Source organism: Sarcophilus harrisii, chromosome 5 (genome assembly GCF_902635505.1).
Source record: "Sarcophilus harrisii chromosome 5, mSarHar1.11, whole genome shotgun sequence".
NCBI lineage: Eukaryota > Metazoa > Chordata > Mammalia > Dasyuromorphia > Dasyuridae > Sarcophilus > Sarcophilus harrisii.
The window spans coordinates 272,668,715-272,686,193 of NC_045430.1; the positions used below are offsets into that span (position 1 = coordinate 272,668,715).

General features: G+C 38.8%; 1 protein-coding gene across 4 annotated transcripts in view; it reads left to right on the forward strand.

Annotated features, from left to right (window-relative positions):
• The window catches only part of SKAP2 (src kinase associated phosphoprotein 2), a 151,053-nt gene that overhangs the window by 71,444 nt on the left and 62,130 nt on the right, over positions 1–17,479 (forward strand). For all 4 annotated transcript variants that reach the window (XM_031940535.1, XM_031940534.1, XM_031940533.1 and 1 more), the window contains exons 5-6: positions 11,737–11,814; positions 14,023–14,106. Coding sequence is in view for 3 of the 4 variants with exons in the window: in XM_031940534.1 (XP_031796394.1) it covers positions 11,737–11,814; positions 14,023–14,106 (162 nt within the window). In the remaining variant the exon portion in view is untranslated. The remainder of the gene's footprint in view (positions 1–11,736; positions 11,815–14,022; positions 14,107–17,479) is intronic.

Genomic DNA, 17,479 nt, shown 5'->3' on the forward strand with positions numbered 1-17,479 from the left:
AGCAAGATATAGATTCCTTTCTTATCGCTTTTAATTAGGTCTGTTTTTGCCTTTGTTTTGTCTGAGATTAGGATTGCTGCCCCTTCTTTTTGTACTTCAGCTAAAGCATAATATATTCTGCTCCAACCTTTTACCTTTAGTCTGTGTGTGTGTCTTTTTGTAAGCAATATATTGTAGCACCAGGAAGTTTTTGATCCACTCTGCTATTCACTTCTCTTTTAAAGGAGAGTTCATCCCGTTCATATTCACAGTTATAATTGCTGTGTATTTCCTTCCATCCTATTTTTCCTCCTGTTTATTCTCTCTTTTATCCTTTTCCTTCTCACCAGTGTTTTGTGTCTATCTACCACCTCCTCCAGTCTGCCCTGCCTTCTGTCAGAGTTGTCCTGCCCATTAACTTTTATGCTTCCTTTGTCATTTGGCCAATTGTACTTTTTAAGCCAGTTTTCTTTTTCTAAGATGTTAACTCTTTTTTTTTTCATAATTCTCTTGCATCACTTTTATTTCTTTTCCCATTTTTTCTTTTCTTATATGTTTTAAAGCTCCCTTTTGAACTCTTCCATGAATTCTTTCTGGGCTTGAGACCATTTCCTGTTTTTCTTTAGGATTTTTCCTATGGGTGGATTTTTTTTTTTTAACATTGTTAACCTGTTGTTGTTTTTTGATCTTCCCTGTCATCATCATAACCAGATGACAAAACCAGAATTTTATGGTTGTTTGGAAGTGAATGTAGGAGAATTGGGTTTATGTCACCATCTTGGCTCCTGGAAGACCCTCACAGCCATTTTGAAATCACTCCCCAACCCCAAATCCCCAAGTATTCCATTTCATCAGCGTCCCTCAGAGTGATCAGACGTGGAGCCCCCATTACTGTTGAAGGCCTCTTTATTTTCCCAATCTCCCTGGTGATGATCCCAGGGTAGCCTCCCTGCCCACCATTTTTATGGGGAATGTCATTCTTTCATAGATGGAGCAGCTGGGTGACCTAGAGTCAGGAAGAGCTGAGTTCATGTTCAACCCTGGACACTTACTAGCCCTTGACACTGGACAAGTCACTTCATCCTGTTTGTCTCAGTTTCACCATCTTTAAAAATGAGCTGGAGAACGAAGTGGCAATATCTCTGCCAAGGAAACCTCAAGTGGGACGGATCATGGAGAGTTGGGCCCAGCTGAGAGAATTGGGCAAAGTGAGCAAACAGAAATATACCCCTGTGCTGTGTGTGGGTACATACACACACACACACACACACACACACACACACACACACACACACACATATCTCTTTATTCATCTGCCTGCATTTGCAGGGACAAGAGGCTTGTCAGAGCGGCAGTCTGGATGCAGCCTTGCCCCAGGAGGGAGTCCGGAGGCCGCTGCTCATCAGGGCTCCAAGCGGGGTGTAAGCACATTTGTAAACTTGGGCTTCTCGGTGTTGACTTCAGGCTTACTCTAAAAAAAGGCCCGTGTTTGTGCAGATTATCTTGACAGCAGCGCCTGCCCGTGTCAGTTGTCAAGTCATGTTTAGCATGGGAAATGTATTAATCTGCCATGGCCGGCACCGGGAGAGTCTGGAATAGGGGCTCAGCCAGATGAAGAGGGATTAACTGGGTGGATTGAGCAAACTCTTCAATCACCGAACCAGCGGTTTGACAAAGGATTAGCTGTTTCTTTTACAAATATTGATTACTGATTTGCTCCTCAGAATGGAGATGACATCGCTTGTTCAGTTGCCGTGCACCGTGGTATGTGCAGTGTGCATCATTCATGCGAATGGATTTGTCATGGGCATTATGGGAACTGACAGACTGATCACAGGCGCGGTAGCCAGCGGTTATATCAGCATTTCTGTGGAAGCTCCTGGGCTTTAGGAGTTGGTAGCATGGCCGTAAAAGTTTTTCCCAGCCGGAGCTTGGTATACAAATCTTTACCCTAACAATTATTTTCACGCATATTATAAAATGAGTCTATATGAGGTCACTTAATTTGAAAAATATTAAAGGTGAAACTATTCACAGTACAAAAAAGCCAAGCACATCTTACTGAGCAAGAGGCATTGCCTAAGTGTCTGTGTCCCAGATGGCTGAGCTTGGGAATTGCTCTGTAATCAAGGACTTGCCTATTTTATGGGGGCTTCAGAAAAGCCCTTAGCATTTTCATGGAGATAGCGTTTCCCCCTTTCCCTTCTGTCTCCCTAATCCCCCCCGCACCCCGTCCCACCCATGTTTCTCCACTGCCCCAAAGATGACCTGAAGCTTCTTGGGAGCCTCCCAGTTGTGGATGTTAGAAAGGGATGTTGTTTGGGGAGAAGCACGCAGAGGGTGGGGACAGGATGGTACTGGGACTCAAGGCTATCACAGGGAGAGGTGGGCAGGAACAGGAGTGGAGCATCCGGACCTCATGGGGGCTCCATGGGTGCTGCTGAGCTATGAGAAGATAAGGAAAAGAGAGCTCCCTGAAGAACGTACAAGTCCGTGACTTTTTTAACTTGAAACAATAGATAAAAAGGTGTTCTTTTTTAAATGTCTTATACAATAGACTAAAAAATTAAAACCCAACACTAAAATTTCGTTTAGGAAATATTAGTATTTAGAGTAATCACTATAAATCTGGAATTACAAGTATCTGTAGTGGGACAATCTCTTCATATAACTTTTTCAAGTTGTTTTATAGCAGTTCCTAACCTACTGACATCCACTGTTGCTGGTAAATAAACCTACATGCTAGTGTCAGCCTTTAACCTCCAAAAGGACTGGCCATGATAAAGTCAGAGTACCCCAGAGGTAAGCAAGAAATACTTGTTTGTTCGAATTTTAATTTATTATAATTATAATTATGTTATATATATAATATATATAATTATATTTATTATTGAAGATGCGAGAGCTCCTTATAGATTTGAATTCTTTAGAAATCAATCTTTTCACATATAATTCTTGATGCAAAAACCTCTCCTTTCAAGGTTATGAAAATTATCACAATCCCTTTAGAAACAGAGAGCTAGGGGTGACAGTTTTAATTGTATTTCTGTGAGCTGTTTCTCCCTATGAAATTAGGATAATGTAGGTATTTAACTTTGATTATGGAGATCTATCACTTTAAAGATGAAGAAGACAGGGAGAAAAAAGGTGAGGAGACACTTCTCTCTTGTTCAAACCGTCTTAACTGTTATGAAAAAATCATAACGTTTGAGTAGGATTTGGTCTGGGGAGACTCTTCAGAGTGAAGGCTTGGAATAAAAGCTAAAGTGATTGTTTTTCTGATATGGCTAGGGATAAAAGAAAGAAGACAAAATGGAGATAATGTGTATATTTTGAAAACATTTTAATTGTTGTCTGGGGAAAAAGATTAAGAGGATTCTTGGGAAAAGAATTTGTTTCACCTAAATGAATTAAATGGTATGGAATGGTGTTGGCAGAAGTCATCTGCAGTTATTGGGAGCATATCAAGCAATTGTGACCATGATCTTTTTGCAGGTGAAACATTGTAAAGAATTATCTCTGTCTCTGTTTTATTATTTATTTCATTGTTAACAAATTGCATATTTAATAACTTTATTGCTTAATCCTAGGAAGTTAAGGGATTTAATAGTGAGAGAGATACCATTAGTGTTAGGAAGCGAGGTTTCTTCTGTTTATTAAATAAATGCTATTTGGTGACCTGAGGTAGGGGAATCTGAGCTTAGTTGATTAATTGAAAGATTTGTTGAAATTTTACTAATTAATAGGAAGACATCTAAACACCCCCCCCCCCCAGGATGACGCTAGAATACAGGCTAACAAGATTCATTATGAAAACACCAACTAGCAGGTTAAAGTTTGATCCAGAGTGAACATGACTGTCTCCATTTCTGTATCTGTAGGTTCAAAAGTAATTTTCCTCTTCCTGAACTAATAGTAACTAGCAGTTACATAGGAATTTAAAGTTTTAAAAATATTATGTATATGTTGTCTCATTTGATCCTCAGGCCAGCCTCTGAGGCTGAGAGTTTAAATGACTTGAACAGTGTTACACAGGCAGCGTTTGAACTCAGATCTTCCCGACTTGAAACCCATCACACTAGCCATCTTACCACTATGCATCTAATTAATTTTAAATGAAATTACTTGGGAATTTTTTTTTCATCCTTTTCTAGCCTTTGTTGGAAGAAGAGGTTAAGAATTTAGTGAATAATACAGTACTTAAATTTCTATGGTTGAATGACCTGAAATAATCTCTTTAACTTTTAATTCAGTTGATCTTTCATGAAACAGCTGCAGTGAGCCAGGAAAAATGCAAGGTTCTGGGTATGGAAAACCGAGCTCTTGAGAGGCTTCTGTTCTCCTGGTAGCTTTTCCGTGTTCACACATAAGTTCTGGTAATTTGAAGAACAGGAGCCTCAGCAGTTGCATGGAGCAGGGGCCAGGGAGGGTGTAGATTTAGAGGCACCTTCATTAAGAATGTGGCCCTTGATCCCAGAAGGAAGCTAGGCACTCACAATTTTACCTAAAATAAGAAAAAAATTAACATTTATTTTAAGGTTAGACTTTTCTTAGTGGGAAAAAAATACCCAAGGTACAAAAGCTAATTTTTTAGTAAGACAAAAATACTTCCACATGAGCAGAGGATGTTCTAGAGTTTTTCAAGTATGTGTCCACAGGATCAAGTGTGGCTGGGACCTCCCCACCTGAGAGAGTTCTGTATTGGGCTGGCCCAGAACCTGAGGCTGAGTGATGACAGCTGTCAACATCAATCAGTGAAGATGTCGAGTGTTTCAAGTCTGATTTAGCCCCTTCTTACTGATGATTTAAATCATGATAGAAATAATTTTATTTACATTGATCCTGTTCTAGTAACACACGTTTTTAACAGGTTTTCCTTTGATCAGATTAATGATAGCACCAATTCTCATTCATTTCATTTGAGAGTCTGTTATAAAATTAGAATGCCAGTGAGACCTGGAGAGAAAGTGGCTTGGAGACAAGCTGAGAGACTGAAGTTTAAGGTCCCTTTCTGTCCGTTTGGACAGGCTTTATGACTTTGGGCCCTTCAGGTAACATTTAGGATTGAGACATGTAGATATGCCCATCTGTGTTGATGGAGGGAGTTTCTTTACCTATGATGCCTTATTTCAGTAGAATTTCTGCTCTGGATCCTCCTTCCTCCCCTCTAAAAGAGCCAACTCCATCGCACTTGGTGTTTGGAAATGAAAAATTTGGTTTATTGTTTTAATCCCATGACTTGACAGTTTTGATCAATTTTATTTTTTTCATTACTTATTTAATTTTTTAAGATTTTCATTTAAAGTATTATTTTGTCTTTGCTAGTTTGGTGTATTTTGAGTCTTGCATGTATTTGTATGTAATTTGTATCTTGTATGTAATTCCTTGAGTTTAGTGCCTAACTACTCTTGGCAGAAAAGTTTTAAGACAAAAATCCACCTCAGACAAATGACATTTCATCTCATCTATAAGAATGATACAGGAATTCGATTTCAACAACAGTTCCCAAGTGGTGGGATGTAAGGACACTGGAGATCCAAATATTCCAGTTCCTTTGAGAGTTTCCTCAGTTTAACTTCTTGATCTATCCAGTGGGTGCCGCTAAGCTCACGAGATAGATTATATGATATTTTGGGGGCTGTGACTCTGAATTGAAAGTTCTAAACTTTATCAGGTCCAGTAGCACCCTGTTAAAAACCTTACCATCAGGTAATATTTATAACACAGGTACTGAATCTTTTTGTGTTATAGTGAGAAATCCAAAATTTATCATGCAAGAGCACACAGCATGGGGGAAAGATTATAGAACTTATAATCATGAGAAGCCGGGATTTCAATCCTGTCTCTGACATATCCATCAGCAAGTCACTTAACCTCTCAGTATGTAAATGGAGATGTTGTTTTTTCATTTTCATTTGTGTCTGACTCTTCATAATCGCATTTAGAGTTTTCTTGGCAAAGCTACCGAAGCGGTTTGGCATTTTATTCTGCTCGAGGCCTTCTTCTGATGCCCCCTTTCCTAAGCAAGTTTCTCTTCCAGAAACCCAGAAAGAGAATATTTATCTTCTACATGTTTTTTCACGTGCTTCTAATTTTCTTTTTTTAAAGGCTGTTTTTAATAAATCCTGCGAACAAAGGCTTATGTTTTGATATTTTTGTGTGCTAGTTTGAATGGTTTTCTGGTAAAATTTTATGAGACATGTGGGAACAAGATTGTGTGTGTCCCAGGCTACTGGATGATATTTATTTGGGAGTTTAAAAAAATCCTCATAAAGTTGCTAAGTACTGATGTTGGCAATGAGACTTTTATTTTTTTCTCCACTTAATAGTATTTTATTTTTCCAATTACAAGTAAAGATAGTTTTCAAAGTTCATTTTTTAAGATTTTGAGTTCCATATTTTTTTCCCTCTTTTCCTTCCTCCCTAAGACAGCAAGCAGTCTGATATAGGCTATCCATATATAATCATGTTAAACATATTTCTACATTACTTATGTTACATGTTATAAGCACAAAGGGGAAAAGCTATGAGAAAGAAAAAAATCCAAAAGGCGAAAATAGTCTGCTTCAATCTGCATTCAGACCCCATAGTTCTTTTTGTGGATGTGGATGGCATTTTCAATCATAAGTCTATTGGAATTGTCTTGAATTATCGTATTGCTGAGAAGAGCTAAGTCTGTCCAAATTGATCATCACACAGTGTTGCTCATCATCCTTATGACTTCCCAAACCAGCCACTCATTCCTGTATATCCTCAGCACTTAGGAGAGAATCAGGTACATAGGGGGAACTTAATCTAAATCCTTTTTGACCAGACTTTTCCTGTTCTGATACTTGACTGCATCAATTCATGTTTTTCCATGTTTTTGTTTTGTATTCTTGACCTTGTTTCTTATAGTATAGTAGAATACCATTACATTTCTCTACTATAGTTTATAGCTTTTCTCCACTGATGGACATCTACTTTGATCCTTGTTCTTTGCTTCCTAATTTGTAAGTGTGCAATATTTACTTGCATTAAAAACCAAGAGATTGGGGGAAGGATGGGTATTGCTTTTTCATGGTGGGTATTGCTTTTAGAGAGACCTAATACTTCCTTTGATTCTTTGAATGAAGAGAACTGTTTTGAATGATAGAAAGGGAAAAATGCATAGCAGTTTAGCTTGTAAAAGTACGTATACACACATTCCTATATCTCTCTCTGTAGAGAGAGTTTTCCCCCTTTTAAATGACACAAGTGGCAAATATTGTAGGTTGAGGGATACTTAGGAATATACTTGTTTCAATAACTTGGCCCAGCAGGGAATGTTATGAGCAAAGGGAGAGTCTTAATCCTGAATTTCTCTGCTTTTGTTGATTTAAGTTAGGATCATAAAATTATTTAATGTTCAGTAGCTCTTTATATGTTGTTCCTTTATCTTAACTGCCCTCTTAGTAACAAGGTTCACTTGGGAGTTAGGAACAAAATGACAATTTTGTATGCATCTCTTGTTTTCCTATAGTATGAATTAAGAAAAAACTTCCTGTGTTATATCGTGTCACAGATCAAGAAGAGGAAATTTCTTAACCCTTTAAGTTTTCCCATTTCAGGTTGTCTTATTTATGCTTTTAATAAATGATTTAGAAATGTTTGCTAATAAAAAGAATAAACTCGTCATAAACAAAATTATAGTTTATAGAAACTTTATTTGAAAGTAGTCTAAAATAAAGTTAGCTCTTCCTTATACTCAAGAAAAATATGAATTTGTAGTTGAAGAAAAGGAAGTTAGTGAATTTGGCTTTAATTATATCTATGACATTCCACTTCCACCATGATAATGTCAATGTTTGGGTTACCTAAAGCTTTTCTATAGGGTTTATGATTTTTAAATTTCATGGTCTTTAAAAAAAACACCCTCATTTTAAAAAGATGTTAATACTTCAATATTAAATGTACAAGTTATATTAATACTACACAAATAATCTGACAAACACTGAAATGCTTTCCCCCCCCTTAAAGTACTTTCCCTGAAAACAGTTCTGCAAAGTCATCTTATATGAATGACTATGAGTGATGGTGCATTAACAGTCTCTTAAAAGACACTTTTGTGAACCCCAAAATTGATTTCCATTAGATATAATAGGCATAGATCCTAGATTTAAAAATTTTAGCAGTGTTTGTTAATAATAATATTCATCAATATGAGTAATAACAGTGTTGTCATATTACATAAAGTATCATGTATTTGCTATTAGGCAGGTAGTTATATATACTGCTTTTATTCACTCATTCAACAAACCAAGCCAGGAAATGGCCTGGTTTATATTATAGTTAATAAACACATGTTGTTTTGAAAATGATATTGATATTGATCAAGGCACTTTCAATTATCCTTTTAAAAAGATGCTTTCTTGACATGTTAGTGATTTGAACTGTGTTGGGCAAATAGTAAGTACTTAATAAATGCTTGTTAGTTTGAAAAAATGGGAATAGAAAAGTGTAAAGCTCCTGTTGTTTGAGGGAAGACTGTTCCAGGATTTTGTATTGTATGCTTATAAAAAACATCTAGACTTATTTGACTCTTATCTTTGTACTTAGACATTTGTAGCATTTTTGTTTATAGCATTTTTAATAAGGCTTTATTAGGAATTAGTGCTTTAAGAATCTGCTTAACTTAGTCATTTTAAGAATACTATTTTTCTTAATTTTAACAGCTTTGTAATTTACCATGCCAAAGTAAACACTCTATCAAGAACTTTTTAAAAAAAGTTAGTAGATGTAGGAATGAATATGTGTTGTCAGAAAGCAGGATGTGCTCCAAGAACTTCTGGTAGAAATCAATCCATCTTCCGAGTTTTTTTTATGGTCTTATTGTGGATGGACGCTCACCAACTCCTGGATGTGGCCAAGAGGAAGTATCATTTAAGTTGTCTTAAATTATTAAGTATGCTAAGTTATATTGGCAGCATTCCGAATTCAGGCCTCCATCCCAGACTCGAAGCCTTTTCTGTGGCCTTTCCCCGTGCCGCAAATCCTCTCCCTCCTCCTCTCTGCTTCCTGACTTCCCTGGCTTCCTGCAGCCATCAGCTCCAAGCCCTCCCCAGACCCTCTTAATTCTAATTCCTGCCTTTCTTATTTTCCACCCATCCCATTTGTGGCTTGTTTTGTACACAGCTTTTTGCACACTGTCTTCCCTCTCGTATCCTTGGTCTCCCAAAAGCTGATGCTGTCTTTTTGATGTCCTTTGTATTTAGCCCAGGGCCTAGAACTTAGGAGAAGCTTAATAAATGTCTAATAAATGAGCACAGTTTAATCTTTAATATAACATATTCCAGAGCAGTTATTAATGGAGAAACCTTAGAGTTTATGACGAGACAGCAATTTTAACCTTGTAGGAAAGGCATTACAAGATGGCCTCTTCAATGAGACTGCCAAGCAACTTAAAGGCAGGAGCACTGGGTGATACTTCTTTTGTATCCTTTCAGCACCTAGGACAGAGACGGAAAGCCTTATTTTTACATGTTCTCATACATCAATGGGACTCCTACAATCTTATACTTGGTGGGGGGGGGGGGAACTTAAATTGAAGAATTTATGGAATTTCAGTGTTGGAAGGAATCTTATTGTCCATCTGGTCCAGCCCATACCTGAAACAGAGTCCCTTTTCCAACCACCCTGACCAGCGGTCTTCCAGCCTTTGCTTGAGGATCTCATCACCCCAGTAAGCTGTCTATTGCAGTGAGACAGCGCTGGTTTGTAGGAAAATTTCCCTCGATATCATGCTTGCAAATCTTTTCTCTCATATCTGATTAAGCTTTCATCCCTGAAAGCCATTAAGAATTTTAATTCTTAATTAAATGATGACCTTATTTAGTTGTCTAAGTTTTCTTTAAGTTTGTTTGTTTTACCCTCACTGCTTCTGTTTTCTGAGGTGATACTGCTTATGATCTTCTACCATTCTTTTCTATATGATTTTACAGATGAGTTCATGTGAGAAACCCATGATGGCTTTGACTGCTGGATCTTTCCATTTGTAAAGGCTGACAAAAGTAGTTTTTAGAACTTTAACTTTCCTTGTTTGTAGCAATTGATCCAAAAAGGTTATAATTCTGAATGGAGTTTTTATAAGCAATATCAAGGTTATTTTTCTATCACCTTCCCATTTTTGATGCCAATAATTTGAATTAGTTAGGTTAAGGCTCTTTTTAACTGCATGCCAAATTGCTCTTTTTCTTTTTAATTCATCTCTGAATTAATTTAAGTTCCCTTGCTTTATCAAGTTGGTGGCTTGAATGTGTGCCAGCTTCTGATTCAAAGATGACTCCTGTATCAATAAGCAGTTATTGCCTTTGTACCACTTTTTGGTGACTTCCAGGGAGATTGCTGTCTTTAACAAATGTTGATTGCTGCATTACAGATTGGTGGTCATATTTTCATACATATTGCAATAAAAGATACCCAGATGTCCCATGACTGGCTATGGCTGGGTACATCTGGATGCTTGGGAGAATCTGCCTCGCCAATTCCTTTATTTGTCTTCCCAAGGAGAACCTGTGAGCTGTCCATCAGGAGTTCCCAGTAACTGGACAAGTTTTTCAAATCTGAAATACCCACAGCCAAGCCAGTAGTTTTAGGTGGTCTCAGGATCATGGGATTCTTATCTCCTTGGTCCCTTTTTTGATCCCTCTGCTGCCATCATTGCAGAAGTGGAAGAGGCCCTAGGAGTGGCAGTTCTTTTATAGTGAGTCGACACAAAGAGGTGAGGAGCCTCTCTGTGCTTAAAGAAACTCATTTTTGGAAAGCAAACATGTTCTGTTGCTAGTGTACTTGAAGTATTTGTTTTTAGCACGGTGGAATCTGCCAGAGCTTGGGTTCCCTAGCTGGTATGACCTTGGACAATCAGAATAGCCTCCATGCCCCGATGAGGTACCTGATGTGGAGTTTGTGGAGCCCTTGCTGAATGATTGGTAATGATGCAATCCTTCAGATGAGCATGGGCTGTCCCTTCTGCTGACCATTTCCTAGGATCAAAGATAAGCCCCACTGTGAGTTTTTACCACCCTTCCCAGCCTGACCATGGCCTGCCTTTTCAGCCCCTTTGGGCAGGCTACATCTTTTTTGCACTTTGCCATCTAGCCCAACCAGCCTTCCTTCTGCCCTCACTGGCCACTTCATAAATCATCGCCGATTGGCCAAATGTGTTTGTTTAAAATGTTCTCTTCTTTCTCTCAACAGTGCCAGCCCAGAGGCAGAGCCAGCCCAGAGTTGGGCTATTTTTATTTTTGTTAAGATTATAGCATAAAGCTTAGAGCACCACTGAGTATTTGTTCTCAAGATAAATCATGTTCATGTGTGTATATTTCAACATTTTTTGCCCTTTAAGAAATACAAAGAGTGACAAGCAGGTACAGGTGCAAAGAAGGAAAATGTGGGATTCTGTTTATAATTTCTGACTCCATTTTATGAAACATGTTGACCATTTTTACTTCCAGAATGATGTTTTTTATCAAAAGTAGTGCTGAAACCCTTTGCCTAGAATATAAAATAAAAAATAACCAATTTTTGCCATCATCAGATTGCATTACAATATCACTATAGTTTGTAGCAGAGCTACATTTTGCTATTGAGACTTGAGGAGCCAGGATATAGGAGAAATGAGACCAGCAGACTTGAATATGTCCAAGTTTAGTCATTAAAATGACATTACATGTAATTGGGTTTGGCGTTTATTTTTAAGTGGATTACCTAAATGTTTCTTTTTTTTTTCTTCCCTTTTAGGAAACCAGTTCCCTCCAATTGCAGCACAGGACCTTCCATTTGTTCTGAAGGCCGGCTACCTTGAGAAACGGAGAAAAGGTAAAGTGTGAGGTTCCCGAAGAGGCCATTGGAAAGAAGGTAGTCCTCTTCCTTGTGCTCCTCATGGATGAATGAGGAAAGACTCTGGGGGACAGGATCAAAACCATAAGCTCTTCCTTCAGTCTTTTTGAATGATTACAGCCAAATAGATTTTTAGCTTTAGGTTTTTCTGTGTGGTTTAGCCATTGTTTGCTATCAATGGGGCCATGGTAGACCAAAGGCTTGTGGCAGACCCCCTGCATCCCCGCTCTTAACAATGCTTGGCACAGAGCGGGCATTTACTGCCCCCACCCAGTGTTCACTGTACCTGCCGTGGTCTGTGTCAGGTCGGGGAGATTGCTGCCATTTTACCTGTCTGTTGCTGTGTTCTTCTCTGACTTTGATAATTGGTGTTAGCCAGAAGGTCTCATTCGTTTAATATTCATTTATAATGGGAAAATGAAAAATGGAAGGATTATGATGATGATGATGGAAATGAAAAATGGAATGTCTCCTCTTATTGCCTGCCTCCAAATTGGCCCCTTTTGACTGAATCTGCTTTAGCTTCAGTCACAGCCTTTTAGAAGGGGAGGAATCGCAGGCCCTCGGAGCTGGAAGGCACCCCAGAGGCCATGGAGGCTTCGGTCACTGCTCAGGCCTTCTCTCTCCAGCTAGCCTCTCTGACAAGAGTTCCTGTAGCTTCCGCTTGAAGATCTCTACCCAGGGCCTCAGGGGCAGCACTTGCCAGCCAGACAGTTCTTCCAGGTAGAGAATAGATTTTCACATGAGGCAAGTTTACTTTCCATCTCACACGTTGCTTTTAGTTCCATTTTTCCATTTTTGTCCCTGGATGCCCAGCACTGACCCAGAACCTTGTACATTATCATTGTTCACTCTTATCCAACTCTCTGTGGCCCCATTTGGGGTTTTCTTGGTAAAGATACTGAAGTGGTTGGCCATTTCCTTCTCCAGCCCATTTTATAGATGAGGGAACTGAGATAAACAGGGTGAAGGGATTCTCCCTGAGTCACACAGAGAGTGTCAGAGGCCAGATTTGAATTTAGATTTTCCTGACTCCAGACCTGGTGCTCCAACCTTGTATACAGTAGGTGCTTAATAAATCAATGGTAATCATGGATACAAAGATGAGAAGGGTCACCAAACTGGACTCCGCCCCTGGAGGAGGGCCACATTGCCGACGACACCCTTGGGATGGTGACACGTGAGAGACTTGAGGCAGGGAGGATACTAACAACTGGGAAAAACTTTGTTTTTACCAAAACTACTGTTGTCCAACAAATTTCAGGGCCAACGCACCGGAGTCTTACTCTCTCTACCACTATTTAAAAAGGGAGAATATCATGGTGCCATGGTAGCCCTTGCTCACTCCTTCCTGAGACTTTGCCATCATGAGGCACTCTTCCCTTTTCTTCCAGTAAAGCCGCCACAGGGACATCTGCTTGGGCAAGCATCCTTCCCCCTTTACCTTGGAGGGATGCCAGGGGAGCTTGCGGGCTGGCCAGCTGGTAGCCCAGATGTGACCAGGCCATCCCCTTCCCTAACACCTAGTGCCCTGTTTTCTCTGCCCAGTCTTTTCTTGTTAATTAAAAAAAATATTGATAACCTTTATTTTTATATCCTCTTCCCTCTCCAATCTTACTTGGGCCTATTTCTGCCCATGTTGTCGCCTTCACTAAAAGGTAAACTCCTTGAGGGAAGGGACTGTTCTTGCCTTTATTTATCCACTTAATACTCAGTACACAAAGCATTTGATAAATGCTTAATTATCCTGAGGCAGCCAGAACCAGTCTGATCCTTTTACTTCCGCCAGTTCTCAGAAAAGGCCTTTGCATCCTCCAGACCAGTGGACAAGGACAAAGAATTCCAGAGCGGTTGAGTTATTTGTCTAGAATCATAGAGTCAGGCCTTTGCTTGGCCATGGTTCTTCTCTTCATATACTCAAATAGGTAGGAGACAGGAGGACTCATTCTCCATAGTGTTAAGTGTTTCAGTATTCTCTTTTTTATCCTCTTTTTAATTTCCCTAATTCTATTTTTATTTAATAGAATCTTTACATAAAAGGTATATATTAAGTCAGAAGTGATAGAATTTTAAAAATCGAAGGGGTTTCCAAAATCATTTTTACAGATGAAGAAACTGAGAACTGATTCTTAATAAATACATATGATTTATCTTATCTGAAAATATTTTCTTTTATCTTGATTTCAGATCATAGCTTCCTGGGATTTGAATGGCAGAAGCGTTGGTGTGCTCTGAGCAAAACGGTTTTCTATTATTATGGAAGTGACAAAGGTATATACTATGATTGTTGAATTGTGATGCATTATGATCAAGTGGAATTATTGCATTTATATATGTAGTTAATGAGAGTGAATTAAATTTTGGTCTTCTTTTTTGTTAATTTTAAAGTACAATTTATTGATAAGCTAAAGATCTCAGCACAAATTGTAATTGATGCTCAGGGGCTTTTTCTTACTAGCCTTCTGGTGTCTTAGCAAAATCTGAACAAAACCTGCTGATTTGTGTGAAATCTGGAGCCGTCCTTCTTCTTGGGCAGGGATACACACAAAAACACACAGTCACACGGATATTTTATCAGCAGTAGAGTGTAAAATTCCTGGAATTTTTGGACCATGGGGTAGGGAAGGGAAGGAGCATTAGACTTAATGTTTTTAACAAAGAATTGAATAACGGAATCAAGATTTTACCATGTTTTGTGGATATGTTGTGATTTTTTAAAGTTTAGTAGCATTGAAATATGTTATGCATAGACCGATTTGTTTATAAAATGATTGTGTCTAGTACAGCATATCTAAAAATATATTTTAGAATGATTACAAAATCCCTCAGTGAATTTACTTTTAAATACTTAAAATGGATAAGGGAAGGGAAGTGGGAGAAGAACATAAGCACTGATATAGTATCAACCATGTGCTTGGCACTTGAGATGAGCATGTCATGAGTATTATCTCATTTGATTCTCATAGCAACCTTTATTTGTTTTAGGAGGAAGTAGTATTATTGTCCTCATTTTGCAGAGGAGGAAACTGAGACAAGCAGAGGTTAAGTGACCAGGATCACACAGCTAGGAAATGTCTGGGACCAGATTCGAATCTGGGTTTCTTTTATAGTAGGCCCAGTTTTCTATATGCTGCCATTAAAAATGGAATATAATTTGCAGAACTTTAAGAAATAATCTAATATTCTGATTTTTGCTACTTTTGAGAACCAAGACAAAGCTGGAGAAGAGAAGCAGCCAGTTAATATTACAGTGAAAATAAAAAATGCTTTTTGTTTTTCTTCCCGGGTTATTTCTACCTTCTGAATCCAATTCTCCCTGTGCAACAAGAAAACTGTTTGGATCTGCACACATACATTGTATCTAGGATATACTAGGACATATTCAACATATATAGGACTGCTTGCCATCTAGGGGAGGGGGTGGAGGGTGGGAGGGAAAAATCGGAACAGAAGTGAGTGCAAGGGATAATGTTGTAAAAAAATTACCCTGGCATGGATTCTGTCAATAAAAAAGTTACTATAATAATAAAAAATAAAAAAAAAGAAATCACCAAAAAAAAAAAAAAAAAGAAAGAAAGAAAGAAAAGAAAAGAAAAAATGCTACATTTTCTAGTCTGTGCAGTGCTGAGCCAAGATTAGAAAGCTTCCCACCAAAAAAGTAAAATAAAACCCTCCAGACTCACTGAGAATAGTTTTTGCTCCTGGAACCTTCTATTAACATTAAGTTAGATTTTACTTTCAAGTTTCTAAGTTAGTTTATTATGAAATACTTGTTATTCATGAAATATCATGAATCTTTTCTCTTTATGTAGCTCTTCTTTTGAAGGAAAGAATCCCACTGATATTCAGAAACCATTGAGAAATACTGGCTGTGGCCTGGGAGTTGATTCTTCTGTGATGCTTATGTAGTGAATCCATAGGTAGATCAGCGTTATCTACTCTTAGAGACTAGAAACCACTGATGAAAATTAATTTTGAAATTAGTATTTAACTCTCCCCATCCAGCTCTCCCTTCCCCCAAATCTCCCTCCCCCTCCAACTACCTTCCCTCCAGCCCCCCAGCTCTCCCTTCTGCCATCTTGATTTTTAGTTTGTTTTTGTTTGAGGGGGCTGTGGATTGTTCAGGGGATGGATGGATTATCCAGCCGCAGCTCCTTGGAGCTCTTCAGAGCTCCACTCTTGAAGGCCGCCTGCTGCTGCCAGCGGCCCAGAAAGCGATGGAGGAAATTGGGCGTGATTCTTCTCCCCCTTTAAGGGCAGAGCATCTGAGTGGAAAAGCAGAAGAATGGTGGGAGTGGGTTGGTATCACTTAATCCTGGAGCCAAGACTCCAAGGACAGGTTACGGCACGGCCCACAGGGTGTTCACATTACAAAAGGGGTTTCTATTGCTTCCATTTATTTTGACGGACATTTGGCGGTTTGCTGTGAAGTGTCCGCTGCCTTTGTGGCTCTGCCCCTTACTAGGAATTCCCTGTGCAGTTCACGTTTTGCCTTTCCAATTGGGATCCATTTAGTTGTCTCTCTGCTGAGGTTCGTTTTCAGAGCGATAATGGCGGGTCGGGCTTGCCTTTCTTGTGCTAAATTCCTCTTTCCCAGCTGTCACTATACAGTGTCTCTTGTTTCCAGGGAGATTTTAGATAGATGTTAATGGTTCTTTTAGCTCCTAGGTTGTTTCCTTCAGTATTCTTAGCTAAATCCTCTCTTTTCAAGGACTTTTATCAGTCATTAGGCAGTTTTTTTTTTCAACTGCCTTTCTGCATGATCTTAATTTAATTGAGTTCCCATCCTTTTTTTTCCCCTCAGAAAAATTTCTCCCCATGATGCTCATTTTCTTTCATGAGGTCATATGTAACAAATCTGATCCTAACCTTTTACCTCTGTCTTTCTGGAAATGCATTTGCCACAACATTTCTTCATAGATGAATTTTGGACAGACATTCTTGCTCTAATTTGAGATTGTGCTCACCTTTGAAAGGAGCTGTTTAGATGTAGGAAAAACCTCATCCCCCACTAAGTAAGATTTAGAGACACAGCTTCTCATGGCCTGTGAGGATCTGATACCTCGTGCCAGGTTAAACAGCACTTGGTTACTGTCTGACAGATCCATAGTTTGCATTTTCAACCTTATTGTGTGGGCCCCAATACATATTGACCCATCAGCTTATAATGGCTGAGAAAGAGGAGTTCCAGTCTCCAGGGTAAATAATGCTCTTACCTCTGTCCCGATAAATATTGCTTCTATTTATTATTCATAGCCATTTAGGGCTCTTAAGTAAAAAACATATACAGCACATATTTTATCGCCTTATGAAACCCACATCCACTCCTTCATTTCCTTCTTCCTTTATCTCCTTGACTTCCTTTTTCCTTGCCATTCCCAAGATCCAATTGTTTAAATTTCAGCAAGGGCAGAATGCTGGCAGCTGAGCCTCCTGTTTTTCCTCCTGTGGATACAGATATGAATGACTTAGTTCATTTAGGATCCAATTCAGAACTGATACTTTTTAAAAACCCTATACAAATGTTAACCAGTCATCCATCAGCAGCTTCTCTTCCACTCCTTAGGAAAGCTTCACTTGCCCGATTCCTTTTGTGGGGTTTATCGGCACCTTCCTTTCATTTTGCATGTCTTCTCCACAGCAA